The sequence below is a fragment of the Rutilus rutilus genome, assembly GCF_951802725.1.
Source record: "Rutilus rutilus genome assembly, chromosome: 8".
NCBI classification, from domain to species: Eukaryota; Metazoa; Chordata; class Actinopteri; order Cypriniformes; family Leuciscidae; genus Rutilus; species Rutilus rutilus.
Genome location: NC_140222.1, coordinates 36345924 through 36365197, shown reverse-complemented (window position 1 = coordinate 36365197; position 19274 = coordinate 36345924). Strand labels below are relative to the sequence as shown.

The window sequence follows — 19274 nt, the reverse complement described above, 5'->3', positions numbered from 1 at the left end:
CATCGATCATATAATGTAGACTGTGAAAAGCAGGATGGTGATAGATCTGAAGAGGAAGCATTCACATTAAACTGCATGGAAACGGAGACTTCAATTCAGAGAATAAAACCGTTTGAAGTGACTAAGGAAGTGAATAAGAAGACAGTAAATTTTGAAATTGATACAGGATGTAGTGTAAGCATAATGAATGAGATGAAGTATCCACATGAATGGAACGAAAAGCAACGCCCGCAAATAAGACAAACTAAACTGTTACTTAAGTCATACACAGGGGAGAAAATCAAAGTAGTGGGGGTAGCCAAAGTGGAAGTCAACTATGAGCGGCAAGTAAAGACATTGCCCCTGGTGGTGGTTAAAGGTACAGGACCTAGCTTGTTAGGAAGAGGATGGCTAGAGGCTCTAAAGCTGAAGTGGGAAGAAATAAAAAATGTAAGAAAAGAGGCACAGAGTCTACCGGAAGTACTCATGAGAAATGAGGATGTTTTCAAGCAGGAATTAGGCATGTTGAAAGGCATGAAAGCAACCATTCGAGTGTCCGCTGAAGCACATCCTAAATTCTATCGGCCCCGCTCAGTTCCTTATGCCATGAGGGCAAAAGTAGAAGAGGAGATAGTTTGGCTGCTGAAGGAGGACATTATAGCGCCCGTTAAATATGCTGAATGGGCTGCACCCACAGTTCCTGTCTTAAAGCCAAATGGGTCGGTCAGAATATGCAGAGATTACAAACTAACAGTTAACAGTGCCTCCTCACTAGAGCAATACCCTATTCCCCGTGTCGAAGACCTGTTCAATACCCTGTCAGGAGGGAAACAGTTCTCCAAGCTCGATTTAAGCCACGCCTATCAACAGATTGTAATGGATGATGCCTCAAAGAAATACCTCACAATAAACACACACAGAGGCCTGTTCACCTACAATAGGCTACCTTTTGGAGTTTCTTCAGCTCCCGCCATCTTCCAGCGAACGATGGAAAACCTGTTACAAGGCCTTCCAAGAGTAGCTGTGTACTTAGACGACATTATTCTGACGGGGAGAGACGAAGCTGAACATCTGAGCACGCTGGATGAGGTACTTAGGCGACTGAAAGACGCTGGCCTGCGATTTCACAGAAGCAAATGTGCGTTTCTGAAAAATGAGGTGGAATACCTAGGGCATGTAGTTAATGCTGAAGGCTTACATCCCGTACAGAGCAAGGTGAGAGCCATAGAGGAAGCTCCACCGCCAACCACAGTGACTGAGCTAAAGGCCTATTTAGGTCTCTTGAATTACTATAATAAGTTTCTCCCTAGTCTAGTTACACGCTTAGCCCCGTTACACAAGCTGCTGAGGAAAGATGTTTTGTGGGCCTGGAACAACGAGCAGGAAGAAGCTTTTCAGAACTCAAAACACTTGCTGAAGTCAGCTAAAGTCCTGGGTCACTATTCAGCGGACAAAGACTTAATGCTCGCCTGTGATGCCTCGCCATAGGGATTAGGTGCCGTACTGTCACATGTCATGGAAGACGGTAGTGAAAAACCTTTAGGCTTCATGTCACGCACGCTAACACCAGCAGAGAAGCGCTACTCACAGCTCGATAAGGAGGGGTTAGCTATCATTTTCGGGATCAAGAGGTTTCACAAATACATCTACGGACGAACATTCACAATCAACACTGACCACAAACCACTGATATCACTCTTTCATGAAAAAAAGCCAGTGCCACAGATGGGGTCACCGAGAGGCAACACTCCTCAGAGCTTATGAGTACAAAATCATATAAAAACCTGGGCAGGAACATGCAAATGCAGACGCACTGAGCAGGTTACCACTGCCACAAACAGGGGAAGAGGATGAGGCAGACCGTATGAAGAGCTTAGCACGTTCATACGTTTGGTGGTCAGGAATGGACTCCGAAATTGAAAAGGAAGTGCAGTCCTGCCATACATGTCAGGAAAGCAGAAATCCTCCAGTAGGAGCACCGCTACATCCATGGGAGTGGCCGGAGACACCCTGGAGCAGACTGCATGTGGATTACGCCGGCCCTTTTCTAGAGAAAATGTTCCTTGTCATTGTAGATGCACACTCCAAATGGATTGACGTGTACCCAGCAAGTACAGCAACAAGTCAAGTTACCATTGAAAAACTCAGACAGTGCTTTAGCATACATGGCCTGCCCCAGACCTTAGTATCAGATAATGGAACTTGCTTCACAAGCCAAAAGTTTCAAGCATTCCTAAAACAGAATGGCATACAGCACATAACATCCGCACCATTCCACCCGGCGTCGAACGGTCTAGCGGAAAGAGCTGTAAAGGGAGACACTTTGGAAACAAGAATAGCTAGATTTTTGTTTAATTACAGAATCACACCGCAAACCACGACAGGATTTTCACCAGCTGAAATGCTTATGTCCAGGAGGTTGCGCTCAACACTGGATCTTCTGCTGCCGGATGTGAAGTCAAAGATACGCAAGAAACAACTCAAGCAGAAGGAACAACATGACACACACAGTAAGTGGAGGAGTTTTTCTCCTGGGGATGATGTGTACACCTCAAACTACAGTCATGGACCCCGTTGGATACCAGCGGTCATTGAAGAGATCACAGGACCTGTATCCTATACAGTACAGACAGGAGATGGACGAGTCATGAGGCGTCATGTCGATCAAATCAGAAAACGGCATACAATAGTGAGCGGTGAAACGCCCATGCCCGAGAGGATGGAGGAGCCTACCACTCTTCAGGTCTCAGATACAGTATTGGAGGCCCTGCCTGCAGACTCTGCCGTCACCACTTCGATCAGAGAGAGAATGACTGCTTCTGAGACAGCCCAAGCACACCCCTCAGTTGTTGAACAGACAAAAGCAGGAGTAGATCCACTACCGGTGCTGCGCCGTTCCGAGCGCACAAGACAGAGCAAGTCAGAGCAAGAATTAGCTCTGGGACTCACTGGAAGGATGGCAGTCTACCACCTTCCTAATTGGGTTTTTTTTTTTTTTTTTTTTTTTTTACTCTGTTCACGGAGTTTAATTATATATAAAAAAAAATAAAAAAAATGTGAGAATGCCAGATGGTGTGTTAACTGTTCAACAAGGTGATCAGACTGTCTAGAAGAGTTTACTGTTGATTTGGTTTTGTTTCTCTGTGTTAACAGTATTAAGTACAATGTCACCCTTACAGTACATTTGTGAGTAGTTTGGGGGGAACATATGATGTTTGATCACTGAAGTATTTTTTTCTCTTAAGGGGGGAGGGATGTGGTATCCTGATATTTATGTTATAGTTACCGGCAGTTCCACTCCACACCACAAGAGGTGCAGTTCAGGATCATGTGGGTTCTGAGGGGAGAATGAAAACGATATAGAGGAAGTGATAACCTGTTGTATGAATGCTCTATTACGCTAGTAATGCAATAAAATACTACAAATTAGCTCAATTAACGCAGCATCTGTTAATTTTTGGCATCCTTTGGACATGATCCCGCTATTCATGCAAATGCTTTTAAACCATTCATGCGCGATAAGACAAAAAAGAACACGCTGTCAGTGAATGTCCTCCTGACACACACACACACACACACGACACGAGCCACAAATAGAAGCGCGCCAGTATCGCACAGACAGCGCGCCAGTATCAAGTTCTCTTTCGCGGTAGAACGAACACACAGGTATGCCAAAATGAACGTGCTGCCTGTGAATGTCCTCCTGACACACACACACACACACACACACACGAGCCACAGATAGACGTGCGCCAGTATCGCACAGACAGCGCGCCACGTATCAAGTTCTCTTTAGCGGTAGAACGAACACACATGTATGCCAAAATGAACGCGCTGCCTGTGAATGTCCTGACTGTGACACACACTAATAAGACTCGCACTAATATCGTGCGTGCGCACAAAACAGCATGCCAGAATACAGTTCTCTTTCGAGCTTGAACGAACAATAACACACAAAATTGTGCCAACATGTCTTTTTGTCGAGTATCTTCATAACATAAGAGTAGTCTTATGATGAACGTGAAGAGTTGTGATGACTTGTGAGGCGCGTGTGAGATCCGCGTCTCTGACAACAGCGGCAGGTCTTAAAGGGACAGTACACAGTAGCCACTCACTGCTCTTGACTAAAGAACTTTTTTCTTTAGGCAGATTATTACTAATCTGTGTGTGCATTTATTTTCCTTGAGAACCAAGCAAGTTGACTCTTGAAACCATTTGTTTATTATATCGCATATCACAATTGCAATCGCAATATTGACCTCTATTATCGCAATATGAAATTTTCCCCAAATCGTGCAGCCCTAGTTTTAGTAATGATTACATTATTGATCAAAGTCACTTATAAACTAGTAAAACGTGTCAACGCCTCAATTGTCTCCTGTTTCAAAATATCTGTTCACAAATCAGTTAAAAAAATGTGTGTACATTGCTTAACAAAAACATTTAGAGATATGAAAACCAAGAAAAATGCCTAATAAAAGTGTACTCATAAGCAGTCTGTTCAATAACAGACGTTATGAGTTATGAGAAGAGCTCTTTCAATGGGACAGTTGAGAAGAACTTGATAATGAAAGTTCAAAACTGAAAGTGACTGGTTTTTAAAGATTTTCATACTTATTTGGGTAGTCATGTCAAAATCCAGCTGCCAGTCACTTGATTTCAAGTGCTCACAGTAAAATGTATTTCACAGAAAATAGTGATAGCAATTAGTCAATAGCCAAGTGCCCAACTAAAGGGAACCCTAATTACCTTAATGGTGACTTCAAACATACTTTAACAATCTTTATACATGTACCTGATGGATTTTTTAATTAATCATAACCAAAAAAAATTATAATTCCTTGCAGGAATACATTTATATGCTTTTGAAACTTAAATGTTTTGGTCAAAGTCAATCAATGTGTGTCTGAATCATCTCCAAATATAACAAAAGGCGAAATAAAACTAGACAGATGTCTAAATATATAAAACCTTACTTATAAATAAGTAACAAAGTAAAGTAAATCAAGAAATCAAGAATTTGGATCTAACTAGTAACAGAAGGGTTTGCATTATGCATATGAAGAACCAATCATATTGGAGAAATATTTTGTAATGAATCATGTCACCTTTGCCATGCTCCTATTCTATAAAAACTGTTGTATTCTGTCACTTCAGTAGTTTGGGAAAAGCACATAAAAGTCCTGACAGAAAGCGATGCATAAGGATGTAGTGTAACAATGAATTATTATTTTTTCTGAAGTGTTTACAACTTAGTGTTAACAAATAATTGTTGCAAACTGGTACTACCAACAAAATATTAGTGCATTCCTGGAACTGGGCGTTGTTACACTACATCCTTATGCATCGCTTTCTGCCAGGACTTTTACGTGCTTTTCCCAAACCACTGAAGTGACGTCGACGTCCAGGTTAGCAGTAGCATGAGCCGTCAGGCAAGTGTTATTTAAACAAACTCCTGATGTACTTACAAACTTTCCAATGCCTCGTTTTATGAGTACTACTGTATAAATGTGGTACCATTCTGGGCATTATTAGTGGGGTAATTTACGAGATGCATCATAAGATCCATTAGCGCCTGCACTAAGCCATACAACTGATATCTCTAAATAAGTTCTACCTTTAATTATGCATCAATGTTTGGCTCGATGTCATGGTGCAAAGGACCGTAGGTTGATTTTACTCCGAACTATCCCTTTAAGTTTCCAATCAAGGCGCAGCTCTGAGTCTTCCCGACATGTGCTAAGACTTTTCAAAGCACAAAGCACATTACAAAACACAGAGTCCACTCCAAAGGGAGTTACACTGTGTCCTAGGTAACTAAAAGTGACCTGACGCCTCAACACGCCATAAAATATATATTTTCTCTGTTAATCAGAAAAGATTGACGTAGCGGCGATACACACTGATTCTATTATAGAAACGGTTGTATTTATCCTAAGATCCTTTGCACCACGACCTCGAGCCAAACACCTCCCCAGAAGCGGTGTTCCTTTGGTTGAACATTATTAAAGTTAGAGCTTATTTAGAAAAATCAGCCGGATGGTTTATTGCAGGCGCTAATGGATCCTATGATGTCCATCACGGCTAGAACAACAACGTAAAAAATCATGACAATAACAATTTGCTTTATTTTTTGTTAAAAGAATTGAATGTGAGTTTGAGTATAATTTTGCGTGACCTTTATAGACTTGACAATTCACCTCAGATCTTGAAAATACATTTTCAAGAACATTCAAACTGTGAACTTCTATGACAGAGATTATTTCAGTCCCTCAGTATATATTTTTAATACTGTTAAAATGGTGTAATATTTTTTAACTTAATTATGTACTCATCTACAGTGAGGAAAATAAGTATTTGAACACCCTGCTATTTTGCAAGTTCTCCCACTTGGAAATCATGGAGGGGTCTGAAATTGTCATCGTAGGTGCATGTCCACTGTGAGAGACATAATCCAAAAAAAAAAAAAAAAACAGAAATCACAATATATGATTTTTTAACTATTTATTTGTATGATACAGCTGCAAATAAGTATTTGAACACCTGTCTATCAGCTAGAATTCTGACCCTCAAAGACCTGTTAGTCTGCCTTTAAAATGTCCACCTCCACTCCATTTATTATCCTAAATTAGATGCACCTGTTTGAGGTCGTTAGCTGCATAAAGACACCTGTCCACCCCATACAATCAGTAAGAATCCAACTACTAACATGGCCAAGACCAAAGAGCTGTCCAAAGACACTAGAGACAAAATTGTACACCTCCACAAGGCTGGAAAGGGCTACGGGGAAATTGCCAAGCAGCTTGATGAAAAAAAGTCCACTGTTGGAGCAATCATTAGAAAATGGAAGAAGCTAAACATGACTGTCAATCTCCCTCGGACTGGGGCTCCATGCAAGATCTCACCTCGTGGGGTCTCAATGATCCTAAGAAAGGTGAGAAATCAGCCCAGAACTACACGGGAGGAGCTGGTCAATGACCTGAAAAGAGCTGGGACCACCGTTTCCAAGGTTACTGTTGGTAATACACTAAGACGTCATGGTTTGACATCATGCATGGCACGGAAGGTTCCCCTGCTTAAACCAGCACATGTCAAGGCCCGTCTTAAGTTTGCCAATGACCATTTGGATGATCCAGAGGAGTCATGGGAGAAAGTCATGTGGTCAGATGAGACCAAAATAGAACTTTTTGGTCATAATTCCACTAAACGTGTTTGGAGGAAGAAGAATGATGAGTACCATCCCAAGAACACCATCCCTACTGTGAAGCATGGGGGTGGTAGCATCATGCTTTGGGGGTGTTTTTCTGCACATGGGACAGGGCGACTGCACTGTATTAAGGAGAGGATGACCGGGGCCATGTATTGTGAGATTTTGGGGAACAACCTCCTTCCCTCAGTTAGAGCATTGAAGATGGGTCGAGGCTGGGTCTTCCAACATGACAATGACCCGAAGCACACAGCCAGGATAACCAAGGAGTAGCTCTGTAAGAAGCATATCAAGGTTCTGGCGTGGCCTAGCCAGTCTCCAGACCTAAACCCAATAGAGAATCTTTGGAGGGAGCTCAAACTCCGTGTTTCTCAGCGACAGCCCAGAAACCTGACTGATCTAGAGAAGATCTGTGTGGAGGAGTGGGCCAAAATCCCTCCTGCAGTGTGTGCAAACCTGGTGAAAAACTACGGGAAACGTTTGACCTCTGTAATTGCAAACAAAGGCTACTGTACCAAATATTAACATTGATTTTCTCAGGTGTTCAAATACTTATTTGCAGCTGTATCATACAAATAAATAGTTAAAAAATCATACATTGTGATTTCTGGATTTTTTTTTTTAGATTATGTCTCTCACAGTGGACATGCACCTACGATGATAATTTCAGACCCCTCCATGATTTCTAAGTGGGAGAACTTGAAAATAGCAGGGTGTTCAAATACTTATTTTCCTCACTGTATTTTGTTGCAAGTGCAGTACGCTCACAGAGAGAGCCCACCCACACACTCTTCTGATTTGCTGTGATTTTTTATTGATTTTGTGTCTGATGTGGACAGACAAATTGCTTGTTGCTGGAATCTTATTGAATTGCTTCTGGTTAGGACACACTGTTTTAATCTACAGTATATCAGTAAGCACTGTTTATGAAATTAAACTGAAATGCCTCGATTATAGTCTTACATTTTTTTTTCGGAAACATACATGTTAAAATATTCCTCATTTAAATAATTCCAGGTCAAGGCAAAAGGGGGACGAGGCCTGGTTGAGTTGCATTAGTGGTGGTGTGTTGTCACCATGTCCAAGAGATACTGCTTTCCACCCCAGATCTAAGGCATGCAGTCATGGTAATGTCAGGTACACAATACACAATATCTTTTGTGGAAATCGCAGACAAATGTCCGAAATCGGTGGCAAATTGGTCCAAATTCATGCGATTGGCAATAGTGTAGTGTGTATTTTTGCAAATCAGTGCACAGACAACTTGGATTACAAGCTTCTTCCAAGCTACCATTTTTAGCAGGAAGAAATCCAGTCTCGTGCAAGAACTCATGTGATTTTACCCTATTTCCTGTATCACTTCTCACATTATGAAATGTGGTTTTTAGACCAGACAGAGTTTTCTGTGATTATTCCTATTGAAATGTGTAATGTGTGACCCCCTGTCGCTGATCTGTCGTGTAATGTGCACACAACAGAAACTAAATTATACCCCAGACCAGACAGTCATGTAGTGTAAGAAGAACAGCGATCCGACAACTTTGAAAATCCTGCAGTGTGTTCCCTGCGTAAAGGGGCATAATATTTACGAAACACGCTTGAAGCAGTTGCCAAATCACAACACAATGATCCTATTAAACAATCAGAGCACACTCTGTGCTTTTCAGAAGGAGAGGCTTCATAGAGACAGGAACTTAGCAGAGCGTTACTGACAGACTGGGAAGAGAGGTGCTGCAACAATGTAAAATATGAGAAAAATAATGTTTTTTGAACATTCAAGCATGAAAATCTTGCAGACCCCAAAAACAAAAGCAAGACTTTAACAAAACAACCCATGTATACCAACATATTTGAGTCTATAATAGTATAATTGGTAAATTATGAATGGAAGTGTTAAAAATCAGGGGTAAATAAACATGTCAGAGATCACAAAACCAAATCTGTGTTCTTACCACTTTGATACGTCCTGTCTTGCACATCTTCTCTCTTTCTTAACGCAGTGTTGTACATCTCACTAGTGTAGCACTGCTGGTTATTGTCAATAAACAGATGCTCTACTCTGCTCATCAGGTCTCTCATCTCTGACTGTTTGGTCATGTTCTTGCTGCAGGTATGATATCTTCCACCGCATTTCTTCAGCAGCCACTCCAGAGCAGAGTTTTTCTTCAGATCGTCTATTATAGAGTCAGACTCTTCTTCGCTCTCATAGGTGAAGAGAATCATCACAAACTGAAGAACTCGGTCACCAAATACTCTCTGAAGCCACTCAATACCCATCTTATCAGCATCTGTTAGCTGACCCAGTCGCACAACAAAGATGAAGGAGATCATTTTATTTTCACTCACTAGTTGACCAGTGAGGGGATCCAGGTCAAGTGCAGTCTCATGTAAGCCAATCATGTTGATCACTGAGACACGACGTCCTGATATCTTCATCTGCAAAGGAACGGTCCAGGATATTTCTACATTTCCAATATCTGCTTGTATTTCTCCAAGTAGAATATTATCATGTTGAAACTGGACTGCCGCAGAGCTTCCAAATAACACAATTGTCAGATTGGGATCTAGAATAAACACAGAAGAGCCATTCTCAGATTCATTAATATGCTGCAACATACACTGTAAAACCTAACTAATGTTTTCTAGTTGACTTTTCTTAAATGTCTTTTGGCATACTATACTTTTGTTACTCAGAAAATCCAAGTTAAAATAAATTGATTTGTTTGAACTCAGTTGAAAATTAATTTCAATAAAATTGAATTCAATAAAAAGTTTGGATGGGATCTTAATAAATGTTTTACTCATTTCCCCCTCTTCTGCAGTTATCCTTCGCTTTAGTTGTATTCCCTCATCTTGCATGTTGTTAAAGCACCACTAAGGAACTTTTCCTCTTCGGTCTTTCTACAGGTTGGAAACGGAATTGTCCATTACCGCTGTCGTAAATAATTTCGCCGGGATGGGGGCGGGAAAATTGGGCCTAAGCATTTATATAATCAAGCTCTAATTACAGCTCGTTGGGGATCCATGGTAAGAAGTGACGTCACGGTACGAAGTGACGTACCAGTCGTTTGCATATGACCACCTTCAGCGCAAGACAACTACGCCTCATTTCGCATCATCGCATCGTTGTCACGCCCACAGGTGTTCAGTCGACGTCACTGGCGGAGCTAGGGGGTGGCCAGGGGTGGCCGTGCCCACCCTTGGTCTAAGCTTGGCCACCCCTCTCACAACTGCTGTTTCTGTCTCTCTTTTTTTACTGACAAAAATTGCGTTTTTAAAACACTGAACTGTCTCTTTAAGACCACAAAAAAACATGAGACTTTTCAGACGCACACTCCAACTTCACCTCAGCGCCAGGCGCAAGTCAAACGAGTGCGGAAATGTGCAAGTGCCGAATGAGCTTCAGCAGAATATCAGACAGTGATATGCACATAGTAAATATAGAGTCAATCTTTCTCAACTGGTGGGTTGCAAGACCGTTTTGAGGAAGTCGAATAGTGTGCAGTCAACAACAAACATTATTCTCTTTTTTTCTGATGCTACTTTTATTTTAGAAGATGTGTGTGAAAGCTTGTGACACTTCTGTCAGATGCTGAGAAAAGGGCGTTGTCCTTGTACAGTTGGCTATCTTCGTTAAGATGAGATGTTGTCAGGCAAAATGTCAGTAAAACTAACTAACTTTTCTGTCATACAGCCGTTGTACTGTGCTTGCGCACATCACGCGCAAATGCGGCGCGCTGTAGCCGTAGTTGTCGTCAATTAACTCATGTAAGAATCAAAAAGGCGATTAAAGCTGTCAAAACTGCATGCATGTATTTGTTATAGCCTTTATGCGTCACATGTGTCTGGATTAAAATATTCTGCTATGTGAGATCACAATATAAGGCACAAACTGATATGTAATGTTTTAATGTCCAAATAAATGTGAGCACTGTGCATTTGTACTAGACAAAAATGGATCATTTTTAAATCCATAAAATAACTAATTTTACATTCTGGCAACATTACATTATGAAAAACATAACATTTTACATTATGTGCTGTTGACTTCCGCCTTGTTCACATTCTTGCACATGGGGGTTCAAAAGAGAACTTTTGTTTTCCTTTTTAATTTAGGTATGATAGAACTGTTGCAATTATTTATTTTGACAACTAATATAGAAAGTTGAACTTTTTTTGACAAACTCCGAATTGGTTGAATAGTTCATTGATTATATCAAACGCATTGAAGGTTGAATAATCTTTGGACTACAGTATTTATCTGCATGTTATCTCATCCATGAAGATGCAACAATGTAGAACAAGCTATTGGAGATTTTGAGAACCAGAACCGAGCTAACTGAGCAAGTTGAACTTTAGCTATAGTGTGTGCCCTTTTATTACTATTTAATTCATTTTAATATGAGGTGGTGGGTAATAATAAAGAAATATATAAAATTCACTCAGTATTCCATGATTCCTAATTCACTATCTCTATTACAATTAAGTACAAATAAAATGTATTCAGTTGTGTAGGCACTAAAACAGTCCAATACATAAATCATTTTTTATGATAAAATAATAATATTTCTGTGCCACCCCAGACTGGTTGCTGGCCCTTGCCTGGCGACCCCTATGAAAAAATCCTGGCTCCGCCACTGGTCGACGTGCAGCGAGTGGGTCTGTTTAGAAGAAGATTGCGATGCCACGCAGATGTGCTGTTCCTGGGTGTGGACAAACAAAATGTTTGAACACGCTGCCGAACGATCCAGACGTCAGGGAAAAATGGATGCAGTTTATTTTTTGCGGATGTCCCAGTCACGGCAGTGTTAATTTAATCATGTGTTCTCTACATTTCAAGGATGACTGTTTTGAGAACAAATCGCAGTATGATGCTGGCTTTGCCAGAAAACTTTTGCTTAAAGATCAGACCGTGCCGACTATTCTGGGCCCAACAACGACGCCGTAAACTGTAAGTAATGTATTTCATCTTAAAACTACTATTAGCCAATGACATTAGCCAATCATAACAGTGGGCGTTAACACTGAACTCTTAACCCTTTCGCACGTACGATCACACCGGTGTGATCAGTCTAGGCTGGTCTCTGGAGCATACGATCACACCGGTGTGATTAGAACGGTCAGTGCATTGCGTGATCAACTGCTAAATTCAAATGTACTTTCAGAGCTGTCATATATCACAACTTTTCAGTGTTTTCAACCACATAATGTTTATTTTAGGTTTCAGACATATAAATTCACATAAGTACTAAAAAAACAATACATTTAGAGTTTGTAAAATACACACTGATGTCTATGGAAGAGGCAATAATAATCGTGTTGTAAATCCAACAGATCTGATTCTCTGAACTGCGTCTGCGGCACAAACTAACATGGCGGCGCCCATCGCGCATACAGCTCAACTAACACGATCATTATAAAGGTGTTTAAACAACAAAACACTTCCACTTGCATATATTTGACAATCGGAATATCAGATATTTCATGCCATAGCTAACAAATTTGTGAATATTGTTAATAAAAAAGGAAAAATGACATAAAAGCAGTCTATCATCATTCATTCAGCGCTATTGATGCTGCGGTGTGTCACGTGACAAGCAATGACGCGTCACCATGGAAACCAAATGTTCTAAATAACGGTCGCCTTGGGGGGTCAGCCAGAATATTTTAAACTTACGTGTGAAAGGGTTAAAGGGGAAACACCCCCAAAACAGACTGTTTGAATCAGAGGATGAGAAACAGAAAAGGTCATAAATCACTCAAATTTAAAAGTTTTTTGTCCAAAAAACTATAGTTATACTATAATTGCACCTAAGGGAACATAATAAATAAAAAAAGTCATGTCATGACCCCTTTAATCTATCTCAGTGATATTCAAATGGCGGACCGCCGCCCATGTCCGGACCCATATTTTAAAAAGCGATGATGCATTAACCTTTTCGCCACTCAATGTTGATGTTGATGTAATGTTGCCAGATTCACGTTCATCTGGTTAGGATAAAACTTTTCCATTGAAATGGGCTGGAAAAATCTGATTTTGTTTGTTTTCTTACCCATACTGCTGAGCAATGGATTGAAGTCAGATAGTTCAGGTGATTCGCTCATCAGATTTGGAGTTTGCTCCTTTTTTCTACAGGCTGTTCATTTTCCTGAAAAAGATATTGTACATTTACTGTCATGTTTTTTTCTTTATTTTCTCTTTAGTCTTTAAATGTGCAAAAGATTTCTCTTTAGAGTCTACTTTTTTCGACATCTCACTTTATATTTATAGCTTGTTCACCATCTGAGGGATGGAGGAGTTATGAAACTCTAGAGACTTGAACTCTTCCTGCTTAGAGTGAATGCAAATATAGGTGTAGATCCAGTCGAACAGGATTTGCAGTTTAATAATAATAATAATAATAAATTTAATTTGTAATGCACTTTATATTTAAGAAAATCTCAAAGTGCTACATGATAAAAAGGCTAAAACAGAAAAAGGGAGTTCAATCAAAAGCTCTCTTAAAAAGGTGGGTTTTAAGGCCTCGTTTACATAAACATAGTCTGATGTACAGTGAGGAAAATAAGTATTTGAACACCCTGCTATTTTGCAAGTTCTCCCACTTAGAAATCATGGAGGGGTCTGAAATTGTCATCGTAGGTGCATGTCCACTGTGAGAGACATAATCTAAAAAAAAAAATCCAGAAATCACAATGTATGATTTTTTAACTATTTATTTGTATGATACAGCTGCAAATAAGTATTTGAACACCTGAGAAAATCAATGTTAATATTTGGTACAGTAGCCTTTGTTTGCAATTACAGAGGTCAAACGTTTCCTGTAGTTTTTCACCAGGTTTGCACACACTGCAGGAGGGATTTTGGCCCACTCCTCCACACAGATCTTCTCTAGATCAGTCAGGTTTCTGGGCTGTCGCTGAGAAACACGGAGTTTGAGCTCCCTCCAAAGATTCTCTATTGGGTTTAGGTCTTGAGACTGGCTAGGCCACGCCAGAACCTTGATATGCTTCTTACAGAGCCACTCCTTGGTTATCCTGGCTGTGTGCTTCGGGTCATTGTCATGTTGGAAGACCCAGCCTCGACCCATCTTCAATGCTCTAACTGAGGGAAGGAGGTTGTTCCCCAAAATCTCGCAATACATGGCCCCGGTCATCCTCTCCTTAATAAAGTGCAGTCGCCCTGTCCCATGTGCAGAAAAACACCCCCAAAGCATGATGCTACCAACCCCATGCTTCACAGTAGGGAAGGTGTTCTTGGGATGGTACTCATCATTCTTCTTCCTCTAAACACTTTTAGTGGAATTATGACCAAAAAGTTCTATTTTGGTCTCATCTGACCACATGACTTTCTCCCATGACTCCTCTGGATCATCCAAATGGTCATTGGCAAACTTAAGACGGGCCTTGACATGTGCTGGTTTAAGCAGGGGAACCTTCTGTGCCATGCATGATTTCAAACCATGACGTCTTAGTGTATTACCAACAGTAACCTTGGAAACGGTGGTCCCAGCTCTTTTCAGGTCATTGACCAGCTCCTCCCGTGTAGTTCTGGGCTGATTTCTCACCTTTCTTAGGATCATTGAGACCCCACGAGGTGAGATCTTGCATGGAGCCCCAGTCCGAGGGAGATTGACAGTCATGTTTAGCTTCTTCCATTTTCTAATGATTGCTCCAACAGTGGACCTTTTTTCACCAAGCTGCTTGGCAATTTCCCCGTAGCCCTTTCCAGCCTTGTGGAGGTGTACAATTTTGTCTCTAGTGTCTTTGGACAGCTCTTTGGTCTTGGCCATGTTAGTAGTTGGATTCTTACTGATTGTATGGGGTGGACAGGTGTCTTTATGCAGCTAACGACCTCAAACAGGTGCATCTAATTTAGGATATTAAATGGAGTTGAGGTGGACATTTTAAAGGCAGACTAACAGGTCTTTGAGGGTCAGAATTCTAGCTAATAGACAGGTGTTCAAATACTTATTTGCAGCTGTATCATACAAATAAATAGTTAAAAAATCATATATTGTGATTTCTGGATTTTATTTTTTAGATTATGTCTCTCACAGTGGACATGCACCTACGATGACAATTTCAGCCCCCTCCATGATTTCCAAGTGGGAGAACTTGCAAAATAGCAGGGTGTTCAAATACTTATTTTCCTCACTGTATATTAAATCACATGGTATTTTTTCTAAAAACAACTGACCAACCATCTGTCATTTAAATCACACATCTATGTAACTTGTTAATTCTTAATACAAGCAATTACTTATACTGTGTTGATGTCTGTTTAATAAGTAAAATGGCCTATAAATGTCTGTAATCTAAAAAAAACTTTAAAAAATCCAGTGGCCTTCCAAGAGCAGGACTGGACACACCTTTAGCCGGTCACCTGGTTACTTTTTATTGTTTTATGAATACTGTGAATTCCAACATACTGCACATTTCACATTCTATATTAGAACAGAAGATATATTGTGAAGCAGGGTGTATCTGTATGTCACATGACATAAGTGAAAATGTTTGTTCTCTTTTGTGATCATAGAATCAGTCTCATTCACTAATCACTGCATAACTAAAAAAAAAAAATTAAACAAATCACCCACGTTTTTTTGTGATTTATAATTGGCTACGTTGTGAGAAATGGTCTGTCGTTTTAGTTAGCTATATGTCCTAGCAGTGGCGGATACAGAATGTCATTAATAGGTGGGCCTGGTGAATATTCGGGGGGGCCTCGGTTTTTTAAGCTTATATACACGCTCAGTGGCGTAACTTTGCTAAATTATATGTACATTGTACAATAACATTACGATGTCCATCGATTTAAATAGTATGCTAATATATATACTATATATAGTTTTTTAGTATACTAAAATATTTAGATTCACCTATTAGAACAATGTATACCTAAATGGTCCAGTGGTAGAACTTTCGCCAACAATGTCAGAGGTTGTGGGATCTAATCTGCTCCACTATGTTTTTTTTTGTTTTGTTTTTTTATCAAAACTGATTATGTTCATCAGTGGTTGTATATCAAGGAGGGACACGTGTGCATTATGATGTGTGATTTCACCAGAACGAATAGAGAGTATCCGCAACGGATTGAAGCGCGCGTCGAGTCAAGACAGTGCGGTGTGTGCGCGAGCCACACGAGAGAACACTGTATCAGCGCCACTTATCGCAGGGGCAACTTTCATCACCTGATTTAAAAAAACACATTTCAGCGCTAGATCGTCTCTTATTTAACAAACGAACGAAATGAATGCTCTGCTGGTTAACTGGAGATGTTTAATTTATTTGTAGAATTGGTACATTCGTGCCGCGAGATGTTTTAAAAAGTGGTGGGGACATGTCCCACCCGCAAATTACGCCTATGTAACACGCCTGATAAATGTCAACAATAGCAGATCGGTACTTAGGTAGTGAATTTAACTACCTTGTACTCATGTCAGTCAGCCCTCCCGGCTGCTTTAAACCTGAAGTTCCATCTGTCTGTCACGCGAGTCACTATCATAACGTTAAGTCAGTGCGCGCACAGAGATGAGTTGCGTGATAGCATAGACTGACACGTGATATGCCGACATAATATTTTTCTTTTGTAGCTATTTTTCGTAGCTATTGTACATAAATGTCCTCAGGAAACTATTAAAATGAAATTATTTATTAGTTCATTATTATTATTATTATTAAAATTAAAATTTTAAATTGTTTTTATTAATCTGATTGGGTGGGCCACCGGTCAATCTGGGTGGGCACGTGCCCACCCAGGCCCACCCATAAATCCGCGCCTGTGTCCTAGATGAAAAGTCAGTGGCGGAGCCAGGATTTTTTCATAGGGGTGGCCAGGCAAGGGCCAGCAACCAGTCTGGGGTGGCACAGAAATATTATTATTTTATCATAAAAAATGATTTATGTATTGAACTGTTTTAGTGCCTACACAACTGAATAAAGTTAATTTGTACTTAATTGTAATTGAGATAGTGAATTAGGAATCATGGAATACTGAGTGAATTTTATATATTTTTTATTATTACCCACCACCTCATATTAAAATGAATTAAATAGTAATAAGGCTCAACTTGCTCAGTTAGCTTGGTTCTGGTTCTCAAAATCTCCAATAGCTTGTTCTACATTGTTGCATCTTCATGGATGAGATAACATGCAGATAAATACTGTAGTCCAAAGATTATTCAACCTTCAATGTGTTTGATATAATCAATGAACTATTCAACCAATTCTGAGTTTGTCAAAAAAAAGTTTAACTTTCTATATTAGTTGTCAAAATAAATAATTGCAACAGTTCTATCATACCTAAATTAAAAAGGAAAACAAAAGTTCTCTTTTGAACCCCCATGTGCAAGAATGTGAACAAGGCGGAAGTCAACAGCACATAATGTAAAATGTTATGTTTTTCATAATGTAATGTTGCCAGAATGTAAAATTAGTTATTTTATGGATTTAAAAATGATCCATTTTTGTTTGTCCTTTACAAATGAACGCAAAATGAATGCCTATCGTCTAGTACAAATGCACAGTGCTCACATTTATTTGGACATTAAAACATTACATCAGTTTGTGCCTTGTATTGTGATCTCACATAGCAGAATATTTTAATCCAGACACATGTGACGCATAAAGGCTATAACAAATACATGCATGCAGTTTTGACAACTTTAATCGCCTTTTTGATTCTTACATGAGTTAATTGACGACAACTACGGCTACAGCGCGCCGCATTTGCGTGTGATGTGCGCAAGCACAGCACAACGGCTGTATGACAGAAAAGTTAGTTAGTTTTACTGACATTTTGCCTGACAACATCTCATCTTAACGAAGATAGCCAACTGAACAACGACAACGCCCTTTTCTCAGCATCTGACAGAAGTGTCAAGCTTTCACACACATCTTCTAAAATAAAAGTAGCATCTGAAAAAAAGAGAAGTTTGTTGTTGACTGCACACTATTCGACTTCCTCAAAACGGTCTTGCAACCCACCAGTTGAGAAAGATTGACTCTATATTTACTATGTGCATATCACTGTCTGATATTCTGCTGAAGCTCATTCGGCACTTGCACATTTCCGCACTCGTTTGACTTGCGCCTGGCGCTGAGGTGAAGTTGGAGTGTGCGTCTGAAAAGTGTCACGTTTTTTGTGGTCTTAAAGAGACGGTTCAGCGTTTTAAAAAACGCAATTTCTGTCAGTAAAAAAAAGAGAGACAGAAACAGCAGTTGTGAGAGGGGTGGCCAAGCTTAGACCAAGGGTGGGCACGGCCACATCTGGCCACCCCCTAGCTCCGCCAGTGTGAAAAGTTAAAATCCTACTGTCTTAGATATAGCCTAAAGTTAACCAATAAAGTTCGCAATGTTTAAATCTTTTTAAATGAAGAGAGTTGATGTTGTTGTGGACTGGTCAATTTTAACATTACGGTAATTCACCTGCAGAAATTAAATAAAAAAAAGCTATAAGTAACTTTAAAAGGTACAATTCTAAAGTACTATTATTTACTCTTTATAGTATAAAGCATTGTATAAACACCAAGGATAAGAAATATACTTAAAGAATTTACCGTCTCCTCCGCGTTGAAAAAGTCTCTTCAGCTGGCAGATGAATGTAATGAAGCCAAATGTTGCGCATGCGCAGATCTCAGATTAATTTTTTTCATGTTTCAACATGCTTCTTGTTTCCTCACTCCTAGTCCTCTAGCCCGCGTGAACCAGAGGAAGCTTCACATTTCTTAAAATGCCATTCTTGCGTAGCCTACTGTCCATTATTTTATCTTTAACTCACATATCAGATAATACAGGTAATGGTAACGAAAATGTGCTCATGGTGGTTATTTTCTATAATCAAAGGACTCCCAAATGACCCAGACCATGGTTAACACCTGCTATCATTAATGTGATAACAACCAAACATAGACAAAAGCACTCTAAAAAAATGTCTTATTCTAAAACAGTTCACTTAAGTTTACAAAGCAGTTGAAATTACATGGGATGTAGGCTAATACTCACATTTGAAGCTGTATATCCTTGTGTTGTTGAGGATAATATATTCGCAAGAAAGGTCATGTTATTTATTTAGTTAGTGAGTTATCTT

The 19274-nt window shown here is 39.9% G+C and overlaps 1 protein-coding gene across 2 annotated transcripts in view; it reads right to left on the bottom strand.

The window, feature by feature from the left end:
• Window positions 1–18837, bottom strand: part of LOC311295344 (interferon-induced very large GTPase 1-like) — a 28888-nt gene extending 10051 nt beyond the window's left edge. Inside the window, exons 1-3 of one of the 2 annotated variants that reach the window (XM_084416668.1) lie at window positions 18745–18837; window positions 13240–13335; window positions 9139–9750 (exon numbers count right to left, since the gene is read on the bottom strand). In XM_084416668.1, the coding sequence (XP_084272794.1) occupies window positions 9139–9750; window positions 13240–13291 (664 nt within the window). In that variant the 5' untranslated portion in view covers window positions 13292–13335; window positions 18745–18837. The remainder of the gene's footprint in view (window positions 1–9138; window positions 9751–13239; window positions 13336–18744) is intronic. The other variant, XM_084416669.1, reaches the window with a different exon arrangement.
• Between the last annotated feature and the right edge of the window lie 437 nt (window positions 18838–19274).